At 45.5% G+C, this 24,783-nt stretch overlaps 1 protein-coding gene across 1 annotated transcript in view; it reads right to left on the reverse strand.

The window, feature by feature from the left end:
• Positions 1-828: 828 nt before the first annotated feature.
• LOC139466723 (branched-chain-amino-acid aminotransferase, cytosolic-like) overlaps positions 829-24,783 on the reverse strand; it is a 60,690-nt gene continuing 36,735 nt past the window's right edge. Inside the window, 7 exon segments of the mRNA XM_071248373.1 lie at positions 829-3,663; positions 4,593-4,736; positions 8,986-9,054; positions 11,006-11,091; positions 12,904-13,049; positions 14,061-14,098; positions 14,100-14,222. Of these exon segments, the coding sequence (XP_071104474.1) occupies positions 3,586-3,663; positions 4,593-4,736; positions 8,986-9,054; positions 11,006-11,091; positions 12,904-13,049; positions 14,061-14,098; positions 14,100-14,222 (684 nt within the window). The 3' untranslated portion in view covers positions 829-3,585.

Here is a 24,783-nt window from a genome sequence, read left to right on the forward strand (position 1 = left end):
TGGTGAAAGCGGGAGTCTTCGAGTCCTTCCCGAACTGGACTGCACAAGGGAGCCGAGGATAAAATTTGAGTACACACTGATCCACTGTCATCTACATGCACTAGTGGGCATTGCAAAAGTCAATAACAACAATAATAATAATAATAATAATTAATTAATCATCATCACTTTTTTTAATTAATTTTATTATTATTGTTGTTGTTATTATTATTGTGGTTATTATTATTGTTGTTATTGTTGTTGTTATTGTTAATAGTAATATTATTATTATCATCAAATCCTCTTTATTTGATTTGAAGACATGCATGTATCATTCAAGGTAGCCATACTAATACCGACCATCAATCGGACCTGTTAGGTTAAAGCACTTGAAGTGAAACATATCATTCCCTTATTTCTGGTGGGTAGTATAGCGACATATTGAAAGATAGGGTATAGGGTCAGCCATGCACACTGGCAGCTGATGACGTCGGTCTGTCTGTCTGTCTGTCTGTTTGACAGCCCAGCCTGTGAAGACTATTCTAGCACGGACATCGGGTTATACTCCTGATATGTGATACTAACTGAATACTGAATACATGGATTAGAATACTAACAATGTTATGGGATACTAACTGGCCAACTAGAACTAGAAACAGTGTCAAAAAACAACTGAGATTCAGCAAACAATATGTTGATATGATAATCTTCACATGGCACTCGGTTAAAACAAAATAAAACAATGCAACGATAAGAGACAGATGATGTCTGTATGTTACAGTCAGGAGGAAGCAGTGCAGCCAGGATGCAGTTACAGCCATCGAGTACAGACGTTACAGAGTCAATGTTACAGTGTGATGTCACCTGGAACAGATGTGACAGAGTCATGGCAGTGTTACAGTGTGATGTCACCTGGAACAGATGTGACAGAGTCACGGCAGTGTTACAGTGTGATGTCACCTGGAGTCACGGCAATGTTACAGTGTGATGTCACCTGGAACAGACGTGACAGAGTCATGGCAATGTTACAGTGTGATGTCACCTGGAACAGATGTGACAGAGTCATGGCAATGTTACAGTGTGATGTCACCTGGAACAGATGTGACAGAGTCATGGCAATGTTACAGTGTGATGTCACCTGGAACAGATGTGACAGAGTCATGGCAATGTTACAGTGTGATGTCACCTGGAACAGATGTGACAGAGTCATGGCAATGTTACAGTGTGATGTCACCTGGAACAGATGTGACAGAGTCACGGCAATGTTACAGTGTGATGTCACCTGGAACAGATGTGACAGAGTCACGGCAATGTTACAGTGTGATGTCACCTGGAACAGACGTTACAGAGTCATGGCAATGTTACAGTGTGATGTCACCTGGAACAGACGTTACAGAGTCATGGCAATGTTACAGTGTGATGTCACCTGGAACAGACGTTACAGAGTCATGGCAATGTTACAGTGTGATGTCACCTGGAACAGACGTTACAGAGTCATGGCAATGTTACAGTGTGATGTCACCTGGAACAGACGTCACATGTCATGGCAATGTTACAGTGTGATGTCACCTGGAACAGACGTTACAGGTCACATGTCATGGCAGTGTTACAGTGTGATGTAATCTGGAACAGACGTTACAGAGTCATGGCAATGTTACAGTGTGATGTCACCTGGAACAGACGTTACAGAGTCACGGCAGTGTTACAGTGTGATGTCACCTGGAACAGACGTGACAGGTCACATGTCATGGCAGTGTTACAGTGTGATGTAATCTGGAACAGACGTTACAGAGTCATGGCAATGTTACAGTGTGATGTCACCTGGAACAGATGTGACGGGTCACATGTCATGGCAGTGTTACAGTTTAATGTCATCTGGAACAAGTGATAGGTCACATGTCACAGGAGTGTTACAGTTTAACGTCATCTGGAACAAGTGATAGGTCACATGTCACAGGAGTGTTACAGTGTAACATCACCTGGAACAAGTGATAGGTCACATGTCATGGCAGTGTTACAGTTTAACGTCATCTGGAGCAAGTGATAGGTCACATGTCACAGGAGTGTTACAGTTTAATGTCATCTGGAACAAGTGATAGGTCACATGTCACAGGAGTGTTACAGTGTAACATCACCTGGAACAAGTGATAGGTCACATGTCACAGGAGTGTTACAGTGTAACATCACCTGGAACAAGTGATAGGTCACATGTCACAGGAGTGTTACAGTGTAACGTCATCTGGAACAAGTGATAGGTCACATGTCACAGGAGTGTTACAGTGTAACATCACCTGGAACAAGTGATAGGTCACATGTCACAGGAGTGTTACAGTGTAACGCCACCTAGAACAGATGTGACAAGTCACGGCTGTGTTACAGTGTAACATCATTCTATCGCCTAGAACAGACATTCCAGTTAACAGCACATGACAGCACATGTAGCATCTTGGAGATTGAATCTGCACAGCATGTGACGGTTACAGGATTATCTGTAGCATGTAACCATTGTAACAGTAATGGTTACATGTTACATGCTCACAACACTGTTGAGTGGGGATTTTCACTCTTGTAGATTCATGGACTCCCTCCTCTGTCCATCCATCTGTCCCACCTATGTAGTCTGCATCATACTTGCATCAAGATGGCCCCGCTTTACCCTTGATCCGAAATATCTGCACCACATCAAAACCAAATAATAAAACACATCAATAAAACGAAACAGTTGCTATGGAAACAAAACAAGTCAAAATAGTCTCTATGGTAACAAAAAAAAAGAAGCAAAACAGTTGCTATGGAAACAAAATAAAAGCAATCCCATACTATATACACACCTGATCCATTTTGTACAAATTTTTCATGGAGTATCACCCTCAGTCATGAAAAGCTTAGAGATTCGAGCATCAAGTAAAACTCGCATAAAAATATAAAAGATCAATATTTCCAGTCAGTGTAAAGTTTGTACTCTATACATGGACAGACTGAGTAGATTCATTTCACCGTCTTCAAACAATATTTGACTACCGCAATCGACCTAAATAGTGCCCCTCCCCTAATAATGACACTGATACTATCGCAATACCTAACTGTAGCCTTTCAAGAACCCCTTGTATTGTTGCTTTGTGAAATGCTGAGGTCTTTTTCCATAAAGTAATCTTATCACTGAGATGATTCTAATTATACATCAACAGAGACTTAACACAATCCTAGTGCTGAGATTGCTTTGCTCGGGGGGGAACAGTGATGAAGACACTAATTAGGTCGATCACGTATTTGAGATTCATTCACCTGAGACATTTCTGGCTCATCCCGGATGACATGTCAAACATTTGATCAATAATGGTAATATTTACCAATAAATGCATGAAATGTATGCTTAAAATATATTAAAATTTGAACCTCGATACATATATTGAGGAATGGGTTCATTTATATGTGCAAGAACTTTCACAAATGTTGATATTCAGAAATTCAGCTGACCAAAAACGAGACCACTGTCAACTATATGCATTTGTTCTCTATGTCTAACAGTGTCTCTAACAGTGTCAAGATCAAGACTGTGTACAGAGGGGAGATCACTCCCATCCTCAAAGTGAAGGGGGAGACAACTCAGGCCTGCATTCCCATTTTCAGATCTTCTTCAACATCATCCACATCCAACATCCAGTCATGAGGTTTGCGTCCCAACTGAAAAATATATTCATCATATCAATTCCTGACATTTGTCTACCATGTCGGTGTCTTAAAAGACCTAATGAAACCTAGGTAACCTTCACAGCAAATCTTTTTTAACCAAAAAAGTGTACTTCATTTTCACTAAAGACCTCGGACCTATCTAACAGCCTGCTTTCCTCGGACCTATTGTATGCTGTTGCTTTCCTCGGACCTATCAAACAGCCTGCTTTCCTCGGACCTATTGTATGACATGCTTTCCTCGGACCTATTGTATGACATACTTTCCTCAGACCTATCTAACGGCCTGCTTTCCTCGGACCTATTGTATGACATGCTTTCCTCGGACCTATCTAATGGCCTGCTTTCCTCGGACCTATCTAACAGCCTGCTTTCCTCGGACCTATTGTATGACATGCTTTCCTTGGACCCATCAAACAGCCTACTTTCCTCGGACCTATTGTATGACATGCTTTCCTCGGACCTATTGTATGACATACTTTCCTCGGACCTATCTAACGGCCTGCTTTCCTCGGATCTATCTAACGGCCTGCTTTCCTCTGACCTATTGTATGACATGCTTTCCTCGGACCTATTGTATGACATACTTTCCTCGGACCTGTCTAACAGCCTGCTTTCCTCGGACCTATCTAACGGCCTGCTTTCCTCGGACCTATTGTATGACATACTTTCCTCGGACCTATCTAACAGCCTGCTTTCCTTGGATCTATCTAACAGCCTGCTTTCCCCGGATCTATCTAACGGCCTGCTTTCCTCGGACCTATCTAACGGTCTGCTTTTCGCAGACCTATCTTACAGACTTCTTTCTTCGGGTCTATCTTTATTATGAATAATTTTTTATATTCGTTATCTCCTCGTCTGGATATAGATAGTATGTGCCACTTAGTGTATTCATGGGCCAGAGTGAGTGAGTGAGTGCCTACCTGGATGTCGGTGAGTACTGACATGAACCTGTTGGTGAGCTTGGCCTCCTTCATGGTGGGGATATCCAGCAGCTGGTTGTTGTAGAGGATCTTCTCCACTGGGCACACCGTGCAGGCAGTGCCAGCACCAAATATCTCCTTCACCTGTCACAAGAAAGCACTGCTATTGTCATTTGCTTAAACAATCACCTTCACTCTCTCCCTGTCAAGCCTCTCTCATCATCTACTGCTCTGTGAACCACACAATCATGCTTTCCTTGGGCCTATCTTATGTCCCACTTTCTTCGTACCTATCATACGGCATGCTTCCTCGGACCCTATTGGGCTAAAAAATAATAGTCTTGGTCCTCAGGCACCACCAGCATCATCATGAAGTCTGCCGCACGTTTTGTTTTTATTTCGAGTTTAATCTTTTTTTTAAATCCTCATACTTTAAGACAATGCACAAAAACAATTGAAAATCGAAACAAAAACGAAACGTGCAAACTTTATGATGATGTGGGCAGTGCCTGAGAACCAAGACTATTATTATTTTTAGCCTTGTATGACATGCTTTCCTCAGACCTATTGTATGACATGCTTTCCTCGGACCTATCTAACGGCCTGCTTTCTCGGACCTATCTAACGGCCTGCTTTTTCTCGGACCTATCTAACGGCATGCTTTTCTCAGACCTATCTTACAGACTTCTTTCCTCGGGCCTATCTAACAGCCTGCTTTTCTCGGACCTATCTCACGGCCTGCTTTTCTCGGACCTATCTAACGGCCTGCTTTTTCTCGGACCTATCTAACGGCCTGCTTTCTCGGACCTATCTAACGGCCTGCTTTTTCTCGGACCTATCTCACGGCCTGCTTTTCTCGGACCTATCTAACGGCCTGCTTTTTCTCGGACCTATCTAACGGCCTGCTTTCTCGGACCTATCTAACGGCCTGCTTTTTCTCGGACCTATCTAACGGCCTGCTTTTCTCAGACCTATCTAACAGCCTGCTTTTTCTCGGACCTATCTAACGGCCTGCTTTTCTCAGACCTATCTAACGGCCTGCTTTTTCTCAGACCTATCTAACGGCCTGCTTTTTCTCGGACCTATCTAACGGCCTGCTTTTCTCGGACCTATCTAAAGGCCTGCTTTCTCGGACCTATCTAACGGCCTGCTTTTTCTCGGACCTATCTCACGGCCTGCTTTTCTCGGACCTATCTAACGGCCTGCTTTTCTCAGACCTATCTAACGGCCTGCTTTTCTCAGACCTATCTTACAGACTTCTTTCCTCAGGCCTATGTTACCTCCCACTTTCTTCAGATTATCTTACAGTGACCAATGCTTGTTTATCGGACTCCAGTACAGACGAGTGGTCCATCGTTTCACAAAAGTGATCATAACTCTCATACTTTAACATAGACTTATGACTGTCGTTGCTATGATCAGTTTATGGAATGGATCCCTGGTACCCAGTGATCTGTGCTTGTTTATTGAAGAACTGGGGCGGTCGAGTAGCCTAGTGGTTAAAGTGTCGAAGACCCGGTTTCGATTCCTGACAAGGGTATAATGTATGAAGCCCATTTCTGGTGTCCCGTGCCGTGATATTGTTGGAATATTGCCAAAAGCGGCATAAAACCATACTGTCACTCACTTATTGAAGGACTCCAGTATACAACTGGCACCCAGTGACCTAAGCTTGTTTATACGAGGGCTCCATTTTGCTTGTTTAGAGAGTTAACTAAAATCTATCGGTTGTGTCATCATGACCCAAGGTCATGGGTTGGTTTTGATTTGGTTTGGTTTGTTGTTTAACGGCGCACTCAGTAATATTCCAGCTATTTGACGGCGGTCTGTAAATAATCGAATCTGGACCATACAATCCAGTGATTGACATCATGAGCATCGTTCCACTCAATTGGGATACGATGACATGCATGAACCAAGTCAGCTAGCCTGACCACCCGATCCCGTTATTTGCCTCTTACGACAAGCATAATCGCCTTTTACGGCAAGTATGGGTTGCTGAAGACCTATTCTACCCAAGATCTTCACGGGTCCTCTTGAATGGTCATGGGTTGGTGCTCATGCTCTCAGTCACTGGTTTGTGGCTCAGGCCATTGTGACACAGCTGTGATATTGCTGACTCCCTCACGCACTGACTCCCTCCCTCACTGACTCCCTCCCACACTGACTCCCTCACGTACTGACTCCCTCACGTACTGACTCCCTCCCTCACTGACTCCCTCCCTCACTCCCTCCCTCACTGACTCCCTCCCTCACTGACTCCCTCACGCACTGACTCCCTCCCACACTGACTCCCTCCCTCACTGACTCCCTCCCTCACTGACTCCCTCACGCACTGACTCCCTCCCACACTGACTCCCTCCCTCACTGACTCCCTCCCTCACTGACTCCCTCCCTCACTGACTCCCTCCCTCACTGACTCCCTCACGCACTGACTCCCTCCCACACTGACTCCCTCACGCACTGACTCCCTCCCTCACTGACTCCCTCCCTCACTGACTCCCTCACGCACTGACTCCCTCCCACACTGACTCCCTCACGTACCGACTCCCTCCCTCACTGACTCCCTCACGCACTGACTCCCTCACGTACCGACTCCCTCCCTCACTGACTCCCTCACGCACTGACTCCCTCACGTACCGACTCCCTCACGTACCGACTCCCTCCCTCACTGACTCCCTCACGCACTGACTCCCTCACGCACTGACTCCCTCATGTACTGACTCCCTCCCTCACTGACTCCCTCCCACACTGACTCCCTCCCTCACTGACTCTCTCCCTCACTGACTCCCTCCCACACTGACTCCCTCCCTCACTGACTCCCTCCCTCACTGACTCCCTCCCACACTGACTCCCTCCCTCCCTCCCTCACTGACTCCCTCCCACACTGACTCCCTCCCTCCCTCACTGACTCCCTCCCTCACTGACTCCCTCCCTCACTGACTCCCTCCCACACTGACTCCCTCCCTCCCTCACTGACTCCCTCCCACACTGACTCCCTCCCTCCCTCACTGACTCCCTCCCTCACTGACTCCCTCCCACACTGACTCCCTCCCTCACTGACTCCCTCCCACACTGACTCCCTCCCTCACGCACTGACTCCCTCACGCACTGACTCCCTCATGTACTGACTCCCTCCCTCACTGACTCCCTCCCACACTGACTCCCTCCCTCACTGACTCCCTCCCACACTGACTCCCTCCCTCACTGACTCCCTCCCTCACTGACTCCCTCCCACACTGACTCCCTCCCTCCCTCACTGACTCCCTCCCACACTGACTCCCTCCCTCCCTCACTGACTCCCTCCCTCACTGACTCCCTCCCACACTGACTCCCTCCCTCACTGACACCCTCCCACACTGACTCCCTCCCTCACTGACTCCCTCCCACACTGACTCCCTCCCTCACTGACTCCCTCCCTCACTGACTCCCTCCCACACTGATTCCCTCCCTCACTGACTCCCTCCCTCACTGACTCCCTCCCTCACTGACTCCCACAGTGACTCCCTCCCTCACTGACACCCTCCCACACTGACTCCCTCCCTCACTGACTCCCTCCCTCACTGACTCCCTCCCTCACTGACTCCCTCCCACACTGATTCCCTCCCTCACTGACTCCCTCCCTCACTGACTCCCACAGTGACTCCCTCCCTCACTGACACCCTCCCACACTGACTCCCTCCCTCACTGACTCCCTCCCACACTGACTCCCTCCCTCACTGACTCCCTCCCTCACTGACTCCCTCCCACACTGACTCCCTCCCTCACTGACTCCCTCCCTCACTGACTCCCTCCCTCCCTCACTGACTCCCTCCCTCACTGACTCCCTCCCTCACTGACTCCCTCCCACACTGACTCCCTCCCTCACTGACTCCCTCCCTCACTGACTCCCTCCCTCCCTCACTGACTCCCTCCCACACTGACTCCCTCCCTCACTGACTCCCACAGTGACTCCCTCCCTCACTGACTCCCACACTGACTCCCTCCCACACTGACTCCCTCCCACACTGACTCCCTCCCTCACTGACTCCCACAGTGACTCCCTCCCTCACTGACTCCCTCCCACACTGACTCCCTCCCACACTGACTCCCTCCCTCACTGACTCCCACACTGACTCCCTCCCACACTGACTCCCTCCCACACTGACTCCCTCCCTCACTGACTCCCACACTGACTCCCTCCCACACTGACTCCCTCCCACACTGACTCCCTCCCTCACTGACTCCCACAGTGACTCCCTCCCACACTGACTCCCTCCCTCACTGACTCCCACACTGACTCCCTCCCACACTGACTCCCTCCCACACTGACTCCCTCCCTCACTGACTCCCACACTGACTCCCTCCCACACTGACTCCCTCCCTCCCTCACTGACTCCCTCCATCCACTCACCCGTCCTTCGTTGAGCCCCTTCATCACCTGCTTCATGGTGTATCTCCCTTCAGTCACCTTGAACTCTCCCTGCAACAGAAAGTGGCTTTTAAACAGATGGACAGGTCAATTACTACCGAAAGAACAGGACCAATGTTTTAGTTCTCCATAAGGTTATCATTTGGTTTTATTTAGTGTAGAACCTTAAGTTATCAATGGGTACATAATAGACTGGCAAGTTTGACTCTTGTCAAGATATCTTATGAAACTCAAGCCTAAGGCGTGGTGAGGTGAAATTGGGTTTAACATCGCGTCTAAAATTATTGCACTTATACAGCGACATGCATGCACGTGTCTGTGTGTGTGTGTGTGTGTGTGTGTGTGTGGCTGTTTGTACTAGTCCGGACTGATGCCGATTTATAGTGCTAGCCCACTGAGATACCATGCCGCAGGTTAACATGAATACCCCACTCAGACACAGTATACTGACTCTGAACCAACCAGTCCTTGTTTTAGCCCTTTAATGCTGAGCGCCAGACAGGGTAACAACAAGTACCATCTTTAAACATCTTTTGGTATAACGCGGGTGGGGATCGAACCCCGGACCTTCCGCTCTCTGGGAAGACGCTCTACCACTAGACCACGGAGGCTGTCTAAGCCTAAGGAACATCCAGCGTCCAGATGTGGGTGTAAGTAAGAGCTGAATGTTCTCCTGTTTCTGCCTTTTTGACCTTGGGCACATTCAACACAGTAATTGTGGAATCCAGCCCCATTCTTCACAACTCACTCATCAAAGCAGACACAATATTGGGTAACAACGTCTTTAATATATTATAAAAATCCATAAGTTATGTCTTCTATGTCATCTGTCTACTTTTAAGAAATGCCAACAAAACAATTCAACTCACTTTCTCAAACATTCACTCACCCATGCCTTTGACAACCCTCCAATCTCCTCACTCACCCACCCCTCACACCCTCGCCAGCACACCACCCCATCTCTTCACCTATCCACTGATCCCCTCCCTCACTCACCCACCCCTCACACCCTCGCCAGAACACTACCCCATCTCTTCACCTATCCACTGATCCCCTCCCTCACTCACCCACCCCTCACACCCTCGCCAGCACACCACCCCATCTCTTCACCTATCCACTGATCCCCTCCCTCACTCACCCCTCCCTCACTCACCCACCCCTCACTCACCCACCCCTCACTCACCCACCCCTCACTCACCCACCCCTCACTCACTCGCCAGCACACCACCCCATCTTTTCACCTATCCACTGATCCCCTCCCTCACTCACCCACCCCTCACTCACTCGCCAGCACACCACCCCATCTCTTCACCTATCCACTGATCCCCTCCCTCACTCACTCACCCACCCCTCACTCACTCGCCAGCACACCACCCCATCTCTTCACCTATCCACTGATCCCCTCCCTCACTCACCCACCCCTCACTCACTCGCCAGCACACCAGCCCATCTCTTCACCTATCCACTGATCCCCTCCCTCACTCACTCACCCCTCACTCACTCACCCACCCCTCACTCACTCGCCAGCACACCACCCCATCTCTTCACCTATCCACTGATCCCACCCCTCCCTCACCCACCCCTCCCTCACTCACTCACCCCTCACTCACCCACCCCTCACTCACCCACCCCTCACTCACTCACTCACTCACCCCTCACACACTCGCCAGCACACTACCCCATCTCTTCACCTATCCACTGATCCCCTCCCTCCCTCATATCCGCACTCAAAAACCCAGACTCCTAACCCTCACTCACCCTCCTATCCCCTCACTCACCCACCCATCTCCTCACCTTCCCATTCCCTCACTCACCAACTCACTCACCCTCCCTTCACTTATCCACCCACCCTCCCCTCACTTATCCACCTACCCTCCCCTAACTCACCCACCCTCACCCACTCGCCACTCACTCATCCACCCTCCCCTCACTCACCCACCCTCCCTTCACTTATCCACCCTCACCCACTCGCCCCTCACTGACCCACCCTCCCCTCACTCACCCACTCTCGGGCCAGGTCCAGGAGACTCATACGGGTGATGCCAGGCAGGATGAGGCCGTCCAGTGGCGCAGTGATCAGCTCCTCCTCTGTTGAACACAAAACTCAGGATTAAAAACTGAAAAACATATTATTGACACCATTTAGATCTGGGGCCCCACTCCACAAATGGATCTCAGCATCAAGGGCTCAAGAGTAGGCATAGACCCAAACACAGCCAGAGACAGGCTCTGGTAACATTTCTAGACACAGCTCACAGGGATTTACGCCACGTTGATGGGATTTACGCCACGTTGATGGGATTTATGCCACTTTGATGGTATTTATGCCACTTTGATGATATTTACGCCACATTGATGGTATTTACGCCACTTTGATGGTATTTACACCACTTTGATGGTTTTTACGCCACGTTTATGGTATTTACGCCACTTTGATGGTATTTACACCACTTTGATGATATTTACGCCACTTTGATGATATTTACGCCACTTTGATGATATTTACGCCACTTTGATGATATTTATGCCACTTTGATGGTATTTATGCCACATTGATGATATTTACGCCACTTTGATGGTATTTATGCCACATTGATGATATTTATGCCACTTTGATGGTATTTATGCCACATTGATATTTACGCCACTTTGATGGGATTTACGCCACTCTGATGATATTTACGCCACTTTGATGATATTTACGCCACTTTGATGGTATTTATGCCACATTGATGATATTTACGCCACTTTGATGATATCTATGCCACTTTGATGGTATTTATGCCACATTGATGATATTTACGCCACTTTGATGGTATTTACGCCACTTTGATGGTATTAACGCCACTTTGATGGCATTTACGCCACTTTGATGGTATTTACGCCACGTTGATGATATTTACGCCACGTTGAAGGTATTTACGCCACTTTGATGGTATTTACGCCACTTTGATGGTATTTACGCCACTTTGATATTTATGCCACTTTGATGGTATTTACGCCACTTTGATGATATTTATGCCACTTTGATGGTATTTATGCCACATTGATGATATTTACGCCACTTTGATGATATTTACGCCACGTTGATGATATTTACGCCACGTTGATGATATTTACGCCACTTTGATGATATTTATGCCACTTTGATGGTATTTATGCCACATTGATGATATTTACGCCACTTTGATGGTATTTATGCCACATTGATGATATTTACGCCACTTTGATGGTATTTATGCCACATTGATATTTACGCCACTTTGATGGGATTTACGCCACTCTGATGATATTTACGCCACTTTGATGATATTTACGCCACTTTGATGGTATTTATGCCACATTGATGATATTTACGCCACTTTGATGATATCTATGCCACTTTGATGGTATTTATGCCACATTGATGATATTTACGCCACTTTGATGGTATTTACGCCACTTTGATGGTATTAACGCCACTTTGATGGTATTTACGCCACTTTGATGGTATTTACGCCACGTTGATGATATTTACGCCACGTTGAAGGTATTTACGCCACTTTGATGGTATTTACGCCACTTTGATATTTATGCCACTTTGATGGTATTTACGCCACTTTGATGATATTTATGCCACTTTGATGGTATTTATGCCACATTGATGATATTTACGCCACTTTGATGATATTTACGCCACGTTGAAGGTATTTACGCCACTTTGATGATATTTACACCACTTTGATGGTATTTCATGCCATGCCAGCCAATGTTGACACAAACAGGTGACTTTCACCATTTCTGTGAAACCACACAAACACACATATGACGGTGATCTGAGTCCATACGAATCTAGGATTCAAACTCAGGATAAGCAGATCCTGATGCAACTAAGGTCATCATGCTCACAGACATGCTCACCTCCCTGCTCGTTGACCCAGTACATGAAGAGGTTCATGGTGCCGACCTCGGTCAGTTGGTGGTCGGGGCCGTACAGCCAGAGGACCTGTTGACAGTTGTGGTCCTTCAGTGCCTTGTCCTGGATGGCGATGGTGGGGCCGTAGTTCCTGAAACAGACCAGCAATGTCATGGAGCAAAATGGTCCTTGTGCATTTAAACTTCTCAAAAGCACCCATTCTTATTCTGCTTCAGACAAAAACAACTCATTTATCCTAATCAAGATGCCCGTGTTCAATTGTGCACTGCACCATCCTGACTGAATGGGTTCAACTGTACACGTCATTACGTTTGTTTGTTTGTTGTTTAACACCACACTCAGCACTAGTCCAGCTACATGACGGCAGTCTGCAATTAATCAAGGCCCAAAAATTCTTAAAAAGAAAAATTATGCTTCAGACTGTTGAAAAAAAGAAAGATATTAAATTACAATCTTGCAAGTTGTTTTTCTTAGAAAACAATTCAGGCACACAGCTTTAAATAAAAAAAAAAAATCTGGGTCTGTAGCTGTAGCTGAAAAATATCTAATCTCAATACAAACTCCCAGGACCGCGCCAGATTATCAATCAGTCCCTTAGAGTGAGTGCTGGAGACCAATTCTAACCTGGATGTCATAGGATACATGCAATCACTACACCAGACTCGTGGCAATGAGCGACGCACACAGTCTCTGGAGCATCAGGCGTCTGTGTCGCACCAATACAACCCTGATAGTGACACTGAAGACAAGACCTACGCACACAGTCTCTGGAGCATCAGGAGTCTGTGTCGCACCAATACAACCCTGATAGTGACACTGAAGACAAGACTTACGCACACAGTCTCTGGAGCATCAGGAGTCTGTGTCGCACCAATACAACCCTGATAGTGACACTGAAGACAAGACTTCCGCACACAGTCTCTGGAGCATCAGGAGTCTGTGTCGCACCAATACAACCCTGATAGTGACACTGAAGACAAGACTTACGCACACAGTCTCTGGAGCATCAGGAGTCTGTGTCGCACCAATACAACCCTGATAGTGACACTGAAGACAAGACTTACGCACACAGTCTCTGGAGCATCAGGAGTCTCTGTCGCAACTATACAACCCTAATAGTGACACTAAAGACAAGACTTACGATCCCATCTTGTACTGGCCGCAGCTCCCTGGCCAGGCCTCGAACATACTTGGGATCAGCGAGGAGAGTGACGGGCTTCAGGCCTGTGGGGAAGTAGGGTCCCACGGGGCCAAGCAGCACATACAGAAGCGCATTGTTGCTCACAGTCACGCCCAGGGTAGGCTGAAACAACAAGGACCAGTTTTAGGGATGGAGGTACAGTTGGGATGTATAATAGAACAGTTGGGATGTATCGTACACCAGTTGGGATATATCGTACCACAGTTGGGATGTATCGTACCACAGTTGGTATGTATCGTACCACAGTTGGGATGTATCGTACCACAGTTGGGATGTATCATACAACAGTTGGGATGTATCGTACCACAGTTGGGATGTATCGTACCACAGTTGGGATGTATCGTACACCAGTTGGGATGTATCGTACCACAGTTGGGATGTATCATACAACAGTTGGGATGTATCATAACACAGTTGGGATGTATCGTACAACAGTTGGGATGTATCGTACAACAGTTGGGATGTATCGTACAACAGTTGGGATGTATCGTACCACAGTTGGGATGTATCGTACAACAGTTGGGATGTATCATACCACAGTTGGGATGTATCGTACCACAGTTGGGATGTATCGTACAACAGTTGGGATGTATCATACAACAGTTGGGATGTATCATACCACAGTTGGGATGTATCGTACCACAGTTGGGATGTATCGTACCACAGTTGGGATCAGGGGTTCGGAAAATTTAAAATCCCAATCAGACATTTGCATTTAGGCCACGCCCCCTTAAAATAGCGTATTTTAGGACGACTTTTCACACACATTACAAGTTGTTACGTATTCATAATATGATGAATTTTGAATTGTTTCAATTTAAATTGTTAATTCACCAGACAATTAATAACAAATAATATCATTTTAGATATACATGGAAAACATACGTTTGTTTCTGTTATAATAACGATCTGTTAACGTAGTGAATGGTCTAATTAATATTCATGAGTTATATTCATGAGTCTGCTCAAGTGTACGCATTGTAACATTTGGATCGAGACTATTATCCCATATTTGGTTATCATGTGACCTCACGGGAAAAGGTTTTTTTAAACTAAAGATTATTTAAAAACAAGACAAATAATATAATGACAAATACGAAAATATCGTTGATAGCAATAGTTATTTGAATACTTTTTTCATCTGTACTTAATTATTGACCATAAAAAAATGATATCGATCGTCACAGAAAGCAAAATGGCCGTCAATCAAGATTCATTATACGACTAGCTACTGAAAAACAATAAAATCTGCAAATCATCATTGTATGTCAACCAAGTGAAAGTCGTTAGCCACGACTTACAAATGATCGTCCAGACTTTGAGGGTTTGGCAGATTCGGTCGACTGGCTGTCGTCACGCTTTCGCTACTTGTCTGAGGTTACGTATCGTAGCATTGTGATGATAATAAGGTACATCGATGATGATCGTACAACAGTTGGGATGTATCGTACCACAGTTGGGATGTATCGTACCACAGTTGGGATGTATCGTACAACAGTTGGGATGTATGGTACAACCGTTGGGATGTATCATAGAACAGTTGGGAAGTATCATACAACAGTAGGGATGTATTGTACAACAGTTGGGATGTATCATACAACATTTGGGATGTATGGTACAACCGTTGGGATGTATCGTACAACAGTTGGGATGTATTGTACAACAGTTGGGATGTATTGTACAACAGTTGGGATGTATCACACAACATTTGGGATGTATCATACAACAGTTGGGATGTATTATACAACAGTTGGGATGTATTATATAACAGTTGGGATGTATTATAGAACAGTTGAGAGGTAGAACAGTTGGGATGTATCATAGAACAGTCGGGATGTATCATAGAACAGTCCAGATTCAAGTTGTGTTCTGGTCACATGGATAAAGATTAAAAACATGTGTTTTCCTAACGAGGAATTACCGATTATCTGTCTGCGGTAAATGAATGGTGTTGGTGTTAATCCTGATCCTTTGGAGACTTACTGCATTCATTCACAATAGATGGATAATCCATAATTCTGAGTTTCGAGTAGGTTACTCTATATATTACTCTATGACATTTGAGAATAAATTAAGAAGAAGAAACGCATGAAATGTCAACCCTACAGAGGAACTTCACTGAAGGCAGTCTGTTGTTCAGATGATGAAGTGTGAATAAATTGTCATGTCGATAAAAATGGATGACGTCATATCGTATTGTCTCAAACGTGAAGCACTGTGATGTCACATGGTTTCAACTGACCAATCAGCATTGAGAATCGCTAAAATCATATCGTACGCTATTACACACAATCATTCTTCCCTTATGGGTAATCTTCTAAAATCTCATGCAATGACATGGTGGTATATGGATAGGCAAAATCGAAAAAAGGAAAAACATTATTTCTCACTAAACTGTGTAACTTATTTTATGAAATTTAAAAGTTTAGAACACTTCTCAACAGTCCTAAACATAATTTATGAGGTATCTAGGCGCTTTGCTTTGGCAGCTAATTTTTAATAAATATAGCTGAAAAAAGGTCAAGCTGTTCTGTTTTTATAGGGTGCAATTGTAGGAATATTTTTGTTTATCACATCGGGGCATACATTTCCACAGCAGCGGGACAGATTAAGATAAGAAACAGTTTTTCATGTCAGAACGAAACTTCAGGGATAGCAGGAGATGGGAGACACTTAAAAAATGCAGAAAAGCCTAATACTCAAAAAACTTATTTTCAAAAATACTGCATCCCCTCGTCAGGAAAATTTGCAAACATGTAGACGCTCCAAACAGAATTGTGTTTCTGGGCCATCAGGGTCAGACCCTACTCGGCCTCGCTGTATGATCACAATGACCTCAATGTCTCCCTCAATTCATTACTCGTAAGCTGAATGTCTGAAATATTTTCCTATGCCTGGCTTGAAGGTAGAGTAAAACATCCACCAAATTATAGTCAATTTATTTCTGCTACAAGGCAACAAAACAATATTTTTGAATCTTTTTTAACCCAAAGACGAGTACATACAGATATTTCCAAAACTGTCTGTAAAAGAACATGTATTAGTGTAAATATTTTTTTTCGCCTTCAAACACAAATACACTAAACATAGGTTTAGAATTGGTCTCTTAAATCTAAACCTTATTGACAATGAAAACAAATATACCTTGATTGTACCCATTCTGAAATGATTTTATTTCAACTTGAGTTGTCTCCCCTGGACCACTGAATGGTCGTCTTGTGCTTCTGGAGTCTCATTTCTGTTCATCCAACTAAGCACAGCTGGCATTAGAAAAGTAGACTCCAATATTGCAGATTAAACTCTCACAACAAAGTGGAACTTTCACAGAGAGATAAAAAAATATCTCTTTTCATTTCAGTCCATACTATAGAGAAAGTAGAGAAACCTGTCCATCATGAACATGATGAAACAAATCACAAACTCATGTTGAAATGTTTAGATGTAAATCTAACTGGTTTTTCTTGTTTGTTGTTTAACGCCGCACTCAGCAATAGTCCAGCTATATGATGGCAGTCTGTAAATAATCGAGTCTGGACCAGACAATCCAGTGATTGACATCATGAGCATCGATCTGTGCCATTGGGATATGCCAACATGCATCAACCATGTCAGCGAGTCTGACCACCCAATCCCAGTAGTCGCCTCTTATGACACGTTTAGTCGCCTCTTACAACAAGCATTGGTTGCTGAAGACCTATTCTAACATGGATCTTCACGGATGAAGGTATATAAGGCTCAGAATTGAATGTTTGTGGTTTTTGGTTGTTTTTTATCTCCTAATTGTTTGTTTGGTTCTTCTTTAACACTTCACTCAGCAAAATCCAGCTATATGATGGCGGTCTGTAAATAATCCAGTGATTGACATAATGAGCATCGGTCTACGCAACAACTGGTAAGATATCTACAAGGAACTCAGTATCCCCACTATTTCTAACACAAACCCCTGAGATACAATGCCACACTTTGACATGCATTACCCACTCAGACACAGCATACTGACTCCGAGCTGACTTGTTCTTGTTCTATCCCATTAATTCCAGGCGCCAGGCAGGGTAACAACAAGTAACATCTTTTAATGTACCATCTTCTGGTTTGACACGGGGAGCGAACCCTGACATTTGACTCTCGGATCAGATGCTCTATCAACAGGGCCATGTAGGCAAGTGTTAATAACTGTTCAAGTGAGTGAGTTGGGTTTAACGCCACTTTGAACAGGTCTTAGACGTTTACAACTTTGATGAAACCCACGAGCAAAGATCTGGTGTTGACAAACTAATCAGGGTGAACCAGGATTCACACCCCCGATCATAGGTGTCTTGCCTGCCCAAGGGATGCAACTCTGCACAGCATCTTAGACGACCATCCGTGCCACAATAAGCGTTTAAGAAAAACATGATCCTCGTAAAATATTGCCAGGGGGAATAGTTGGTGATATTGCATTCATTTAAGGGTCGCAAACGTTCTTACAAATTTGGGCTGGGACGAGTCCAAATTTACTACCCGGGCACGCAACCCCCTATTACCCGACCCTACCCGGGTACTCACTGCTAGTCTCAAGAGTAGGGAACAAAATGTCTAATTGGTAATTGTTTTACCACAGCCCTGGCTAAAACTATTTAGATACATGTATCAAACAATCAGATCATGCGTACAATGAAGTTGACTGAAGCTTTATCTTTACTCAAACATTTATAAGTCAAAAGGATTGTGTATCGTCAGAAAGAAATGCAAACATTAGGGACTTGTAGTGTAACCATTGAGCTATAGAAAGTTTTTGTCATTAAACAATGTATCACGTGACTAACCACGGGTCTGGGTAGTCCTGTGGGTATCGGGTCCTACTCAGGACCCACCCAACCCGAGTACCCGAGTACCCGAGTTACACGTCCCAGCACTATCACAACTTCTTACAAAAGTTTGCACATCGGCTTCTCGATTCATACCTCAATGAACCGAAAACAATACACTGTCAATGCTTATAATTAAATTCGACAACGAAAACATGTTTTTTTCCTACAAAGTTTAACCAAAAACAGGTGTATATATCAAAGCAGACAAAAATGTCGAAATTGATAAACATTCCTGGTGTAGGAATACATACTGTGGCGTGACATGAATCAGGTGATCGTTTAATTTATGCACATGACTTGACACGCCTACAACGTCAGTAGCCAATCAACAGAGAATATGTTAAAAACAATGTTCATTGGACCTGTCAATCAAGGCAAGAGGCGAGAAGAACTGCAACAGTCAGACTGTAACGAACTGGAACAAATATGTTCTGGAGAAGGCGGCTGTTTCAAATGACATGGTCAGTAACCGCCAGATTCAAACTTTAGATCCCTGTGAACGAAAAGACACAGTTGGAAAAATGCTAGATAGAAATGAAACCTGAAGACATGAAATTTGTGGAACCGGGGCGAGTTGGAAAAAACAGGCAGCCAGCCTGCACCTTTGCTGTTTCAATCCTTCTCGGCCTTCTGTCTCAAAGAGTTGTTTGGACAATGAATATGCATGAATTTTATTAATGTCCTGTGTATGACGATACACGTGAGCAGAAAGGGAATTCCCTCGACTGTAATAGTGGGATTCCCCAACATTCCGTAGTAATAAAAGTAGTCCGCCTCGGTGGGCGTGGCTTAATTTTTTACATTCATTAGGAAATGAATGCAATAACACGTGACCAATTCAGCTAATCAGAAGGCAGGAATTTCAATAAACACAACAAAAAATTAATTTTACTAAAATAAACTTGCTTCAGACTTCCTTCACAGCTGGCCACAACATGTTTCTGATACGGTGCAGTAATAATGAATGACACATGATATACACACACTAAAACAGCAGTCAAGACACAGGCAAACTGCTAAATCCATCCATCACACAAACACTTAAAAGTCCGAGCCTTTTAGAAGAAAATAATTTTGTTTCATCTTCAAAGTCCAATCATAAAACCATGTCTTATTTATCTAAAAATCCATTAAATGACAAAGCGTTTTCATTCTCAGTGTTTCCCGAATCCTGAATTGCATATTAATCAACCAGGATACATGTTTTTTCAGGAAGAATAAGTACTATTCATGAGTCCACAGAATGATAGTGCACATTTACAAGCACAATCAGCAGGTCCACATATGCATCTACCTGCATGCACTGCTGCCTCCTATTGTGCCCACACTCACAGCTTTGTTATCAGATGCAAGACAACTCCCTTTATTGTTCACGAAGCACACATCAAGATAAAACGATGCTGGCCATGAGGATGTGATTATTTAATATACCATTCAAACGGCCATTTTTATATCAAACTAATTGTAAACGATACTTCACACGAACAGAAGAACAACATCTGCTTCACAGCCAGAACCTGCATAACTGTTTCCTCATTGTGAGGATTGTCACAGGTAAGGGAGGAGCCCCTTCTAGCACAGTGGACGATTCATAATGGGCTCACCACCTTCCCACACGGTGAAAACAGAGTAGCAATTGAATAGTGCTGGGCCAGCTTATTCCTACCCATACTAACTTGGTCATGTGACAAGTCCATGGACTATTATTCTCAGACAATGAATCTTTGCGGGTTCCAAGGGCACCGAATATCCAAGGGTCGGGACTGAGGTGCATGGCAAAAGCACTTGAGGAGTGAACGGTGAGCGTCTCCAAACAAACAATATGTTCCAGTGTGAAAGACAAGGGGACAATAGAAAATCAAGGTACAAATAAAAGGCTTACAGAGCCGAGTCAAAGATCGGCCTGTTTGCCCTAGAGAAGGTACAAGGAGACAAGATGGGTAAACTATGTCAAGTGGCTTGCACAGGCCGGGTAGCGGCTTGCACAGGCTGGCTAGCGGCTTGCACAGGCCAGGTAGCAGCACTGCGAGGTCGTGCAGTGTCCTCAATGCACTCTGATTCAGCGTATTGCGACTAAAAGCTCTGCAAATAGGCCCTCAACAACTACAATAGACTCAAGTGATCTGAACCGGCAGACTTTGCATGATCCCACTGTGAGCCGGGTACAGATGGAAAGTGTGAGTGAGTAAGAGGTGAGTTTGAGCGAGTGAATGAGTGAGTTGGGTTTAATGCCACGTTTAACATTATTCCAGTTATATCACGGCGTGTCAGTTTAATGTGGGAAGAAAGCCTAAAGTGATGCAGGTCTAAGAGAGTGAGTGAGGGGGTGAGTGAGAGTGAGAGGGTGAGTGAGTGAGTGAGAGGGTGAGAGTGAGTGAGAGAGTGAGAGTAAGAGGGTGAGTGAGTGAGTGAGAGAGTGAGTGAGAAGGTGAGTGAGTGAGTGAGAGGGTGAGTGAGTGAGAAGGTGAGTGAGAGGGTGAGTGAGTGAGAAGGTGAGTGAGAGGGTATGATTGAGTGAGTGAGTGAAATTGAGTGAGTGAGTGAGAGAGTGAGTAAGAGGGTGAGAGAGAGTGAGTGAGAGGGTGAGTGAGTGAGTGAGAAGGTGAATGAGTGAGAAGGTGAGTGAGAGGGTATGATTGAGTGAGTGAAATTGAGTGAGTGAGTAAGAGGGTGAGTGAGTGAGTGAGTAAGAGGGTGAGAGAGAGTGAGTGAGAGGGTGAGTGAGAGAGGATGAGTGAGTGAGAAGGTGAGTGAGTGAGTGAGAGGGTGAGTGAGTGAGTGAGAAGGTGAATGAGTGAGTGAGAGGGTGAGTGAGTGAGAAGGTGAGTGAGAGGGTGAGTGAGTGAGAAGGTGAGTGAGAGGGTATGATTGAGTGAGTGAGTGAAATTGAGTGAGTGAGTGAGAGAGTGAGTAAGAGGGTGAGAGAGAGTGAGTGAGAGGGTGAGTGAGTGAGTGAGAAGGTGAATGAGTGAGAAGGTGAGTGAGAGGGTATGATTGAGTGAGTGAAATTGAGTGAGTGAGTAAGAGGGTGAGTGAGTGAGTGAGTAAGAGGGTGAGAGAGAGTGAGTGAGAGGGTGAGTGAGAGAGGATGAGTGAGTGAGAAGGTGAGTGAGTGAGTGAGAGGGTGAGTGAGTGAGTGAGAAGGTGAATGAGTGAGAAGGTGAGTGAGAGGGTATGATTGAGTGAGTGAGTGAAATTGAGTGAGTGAGTAAGAGAGTGAGAGTAAGAGGGTGAGTGAGTGAGTGAGAAGGTGAGTGAGAGGGTATGATTGAGTGAGTGAGTGAAATTGAGTGAGTGAGTGAGAGAGTGAGAGTAAGAGGGTGAGTGAGTGAGTGAGTAAGAGGGTGAGAGAGAGTGAGTGAGAGGGTGAGTGAGTGAGTGAGAAGGTGAATGAGTGAGAAGGTGAGTGAGAGGGTATGATTGAGTGAGTGAGTGAAATTGAGTGAGTGAGTGAGAGTAAGAGGGTGAGTGAGTGAGAGAGTGAGTGAGAGGGTGAGTGAGTGAGTGAGTAAGAGGGTGAGAGAGAGTGAGTGAGAGGGTGAGTGAGTGAGTGAGAAGGTGAATGAGTGAGAAGGTGAGTGAGAGGGTATGATTGAGTGAGTGAGTGAAATTGAGTGAGTGAGTGAGAGTAAGAGGGTGAGTGAGTGAGAGAGTGAGTGAGAGGGTGAGTGAGTGAGTGAGTAAGAGGGTGAGAGAGAGTGAGTGAGAGGGTGAGTGAGTGAGTGAGAAGGTGAATGAGTGAGAAGGTGAGTGAGAGGGTATGATTGAGTGAGTGAGTGAAATTGAGTGAGTGAGTAAGAGGGTGAGTGAGTGAGTGAGTAAGAGGGTGAGAGAGAGTGAGTGAGAGGGTGAGTGAGTGAGTGAGAAGGTGAATGAGTGAGAAGGTGAGTGAGAGGGTATGATTGAGTGAGTGAGTGAAATTGAGTGAGTGAGTGAGAGGGTGAGTGAGAGGGTGACAGTAAGAGGGTGAGTGAGTGTGAGAGTGAGAGGGTCAGTGAGTGAGTGAGTGAGTAAGAAGGTGGGTGAGTAAGAGGGTGAGTGAGTGAAAGGGTGAGTGAGTGAGAGGGTGAGTGAGTGAGTGAGAGGGTGAGAGTAAGAGGGTGAGTGAGTGAGAGAGTGAGTGAAAGGGTGAGTGAGTGAGTGAGTGAGAAGGTGAGTGAGTGACTGAGTGAGTGATTGAGAGGGTGAGAGTAAGAGGGTGAGTGAGTGAAAGGGTGAGTGAAAGGGTGAGTGAGAGAGGATGAGTGAGTGAGAAGGTGAGTGAGTGACTGAGTGAGTGATTGAGAGGGTGAGTGAGTGAGAGGGTGAGAGTAAGTGAGAGGGTGAGTGAGTGAGAGGGTGAGTGAGTGAGTGAGTAAGAGGGTGAGAGAGAGTGAGTGAGAGGGTGAGTGAGTGAGTGAGAAGGTGAATGAGTGAGAAGGTGAGTGAGAGGGTATGATTGAGTGAGTGAGTGAAATTGAGTGAGTGAGTAAGAGGGTGAGTGAGTGAGTGAGTAAGAGGGTGAGAGAGAGTGAGTGAGAGGGTGAGTGAGTGAGTGAGAAGGTGAATGAGTGAGAAGGTGAGTGAGAGGGTATGATTGAGTGAGTGAGTGAAATTGAGTGAGTGAGTGAGAGGGTGAGTGAGAGGGTGACAGTAAGAGGGTGAGTGAGTGTGAGAGTGAGAGGGTCAGTGAGTGAGTGAGTGAGTAAGAAGGTGGGTGAGTAAGAGGGTGAGTGAGTGAAAGGGTGAGTGAGTGAGAGGGTGAGTGAGTGAGTGAGAGGGTGAGAGTAAGAGGGTGAGTGAGTGAGAGAGTGAGTGAAAGGGTGAGTGAGTGAGTGAGTGAGAAGGTGAGTGAGTGAGAAGGTGAGTGAGTGATTGAGAGGGTGAGAGTAAGAGGGTGAGTGAGTGAAAGGGTGAGTGAAAGGGTGAGTGAGAGAGGATGAGTGATTGAGAGGGTGAGTGAGTGAGAGGGTGAGAGTAAGTGAGAGGGTGAGTGAGTGAGAGGGTGAGTGAGTGAGAGGGTGAGTGACTGAGTGAGTGAGTGAGAGAGTGAGTGAGAGGGTGAGTGAGTGAGAGGGTGAGTGAGAGAGGATGAGTGAGTGAGAAGGTGAGTGAGTGACTGAGTGAGTGATTGAGAGGGTGAGTGAGTGAGTGGGTGAGTGACTGAGTGAGTGAGTGAGAGAGAGGGTGAGAGTAAGAGGGTGAGTGAGTGAGAGAGTGAGTGAAAGGGTGAGTGAGAGAGGATGAGTGAGTGAGAAGGTGAGTGAGTGACTGAGTGAGTGATTGAGAGGGTGAGTGAGTGAGAGGGTGAGAGTAAGTGAGAGGGTGAGTGAGTGAGAGGGTGAGTGAGTGAGAGGGTGAGTGACTGAGTGAGTGAGTGAGAGAGAGGGTGAGAGTAAGAGGGTGAGTGAGTGAGAGAGAGTGAAAGGGTGAGTGAGAGAGGATGAGTGAGTGAGAAGGTGAGTGAGTGACTGAGTGAGTGATTGAGAGGGTGAGTGAGTGAGTGGGTAAGATTGAGTAAGTGAGTGAGTGGGTGAAATTGAGTGAGTGAGTGAGTGAGATGGTGAGTTTGAGTGAGTGAGTGAGCATTCAGCAATATTCCTGCAATATCCGGATGGTGTACACCAGACAATGGCTTCAAAACACTGAACCTCTGTGGGGAATCAAACCTGTGTTTTCGGTGTGAAGACCAAACGCTTTAAACCCCCAACTACACTCTCTGAAAAAGTTTCATTGTAAGTAAACTAAAGATCCTGCTTGTGAACAGTTAGTATTTGCATAACCTGCAAAACAACCCACCCAGTCTCATTTCAACAATGAACAACATATTCTGA

This window comes from Haliotis cracherodii, unplaced genomic scaffold (assembly GCF_022045235.1).
Source record: "Haliotis cracherodii isolate W230 unplaced genomic scaffold, xgHalCrac1.p SCAF_19, whole genome shotgun sequence".
Classification (NCBI taxonomy): Eukaryota; Metazoa; Mollusca; class Gastropoda; order Lepetellida; family Haliotidae; genus Haliotis; species Haliotis cracherodii.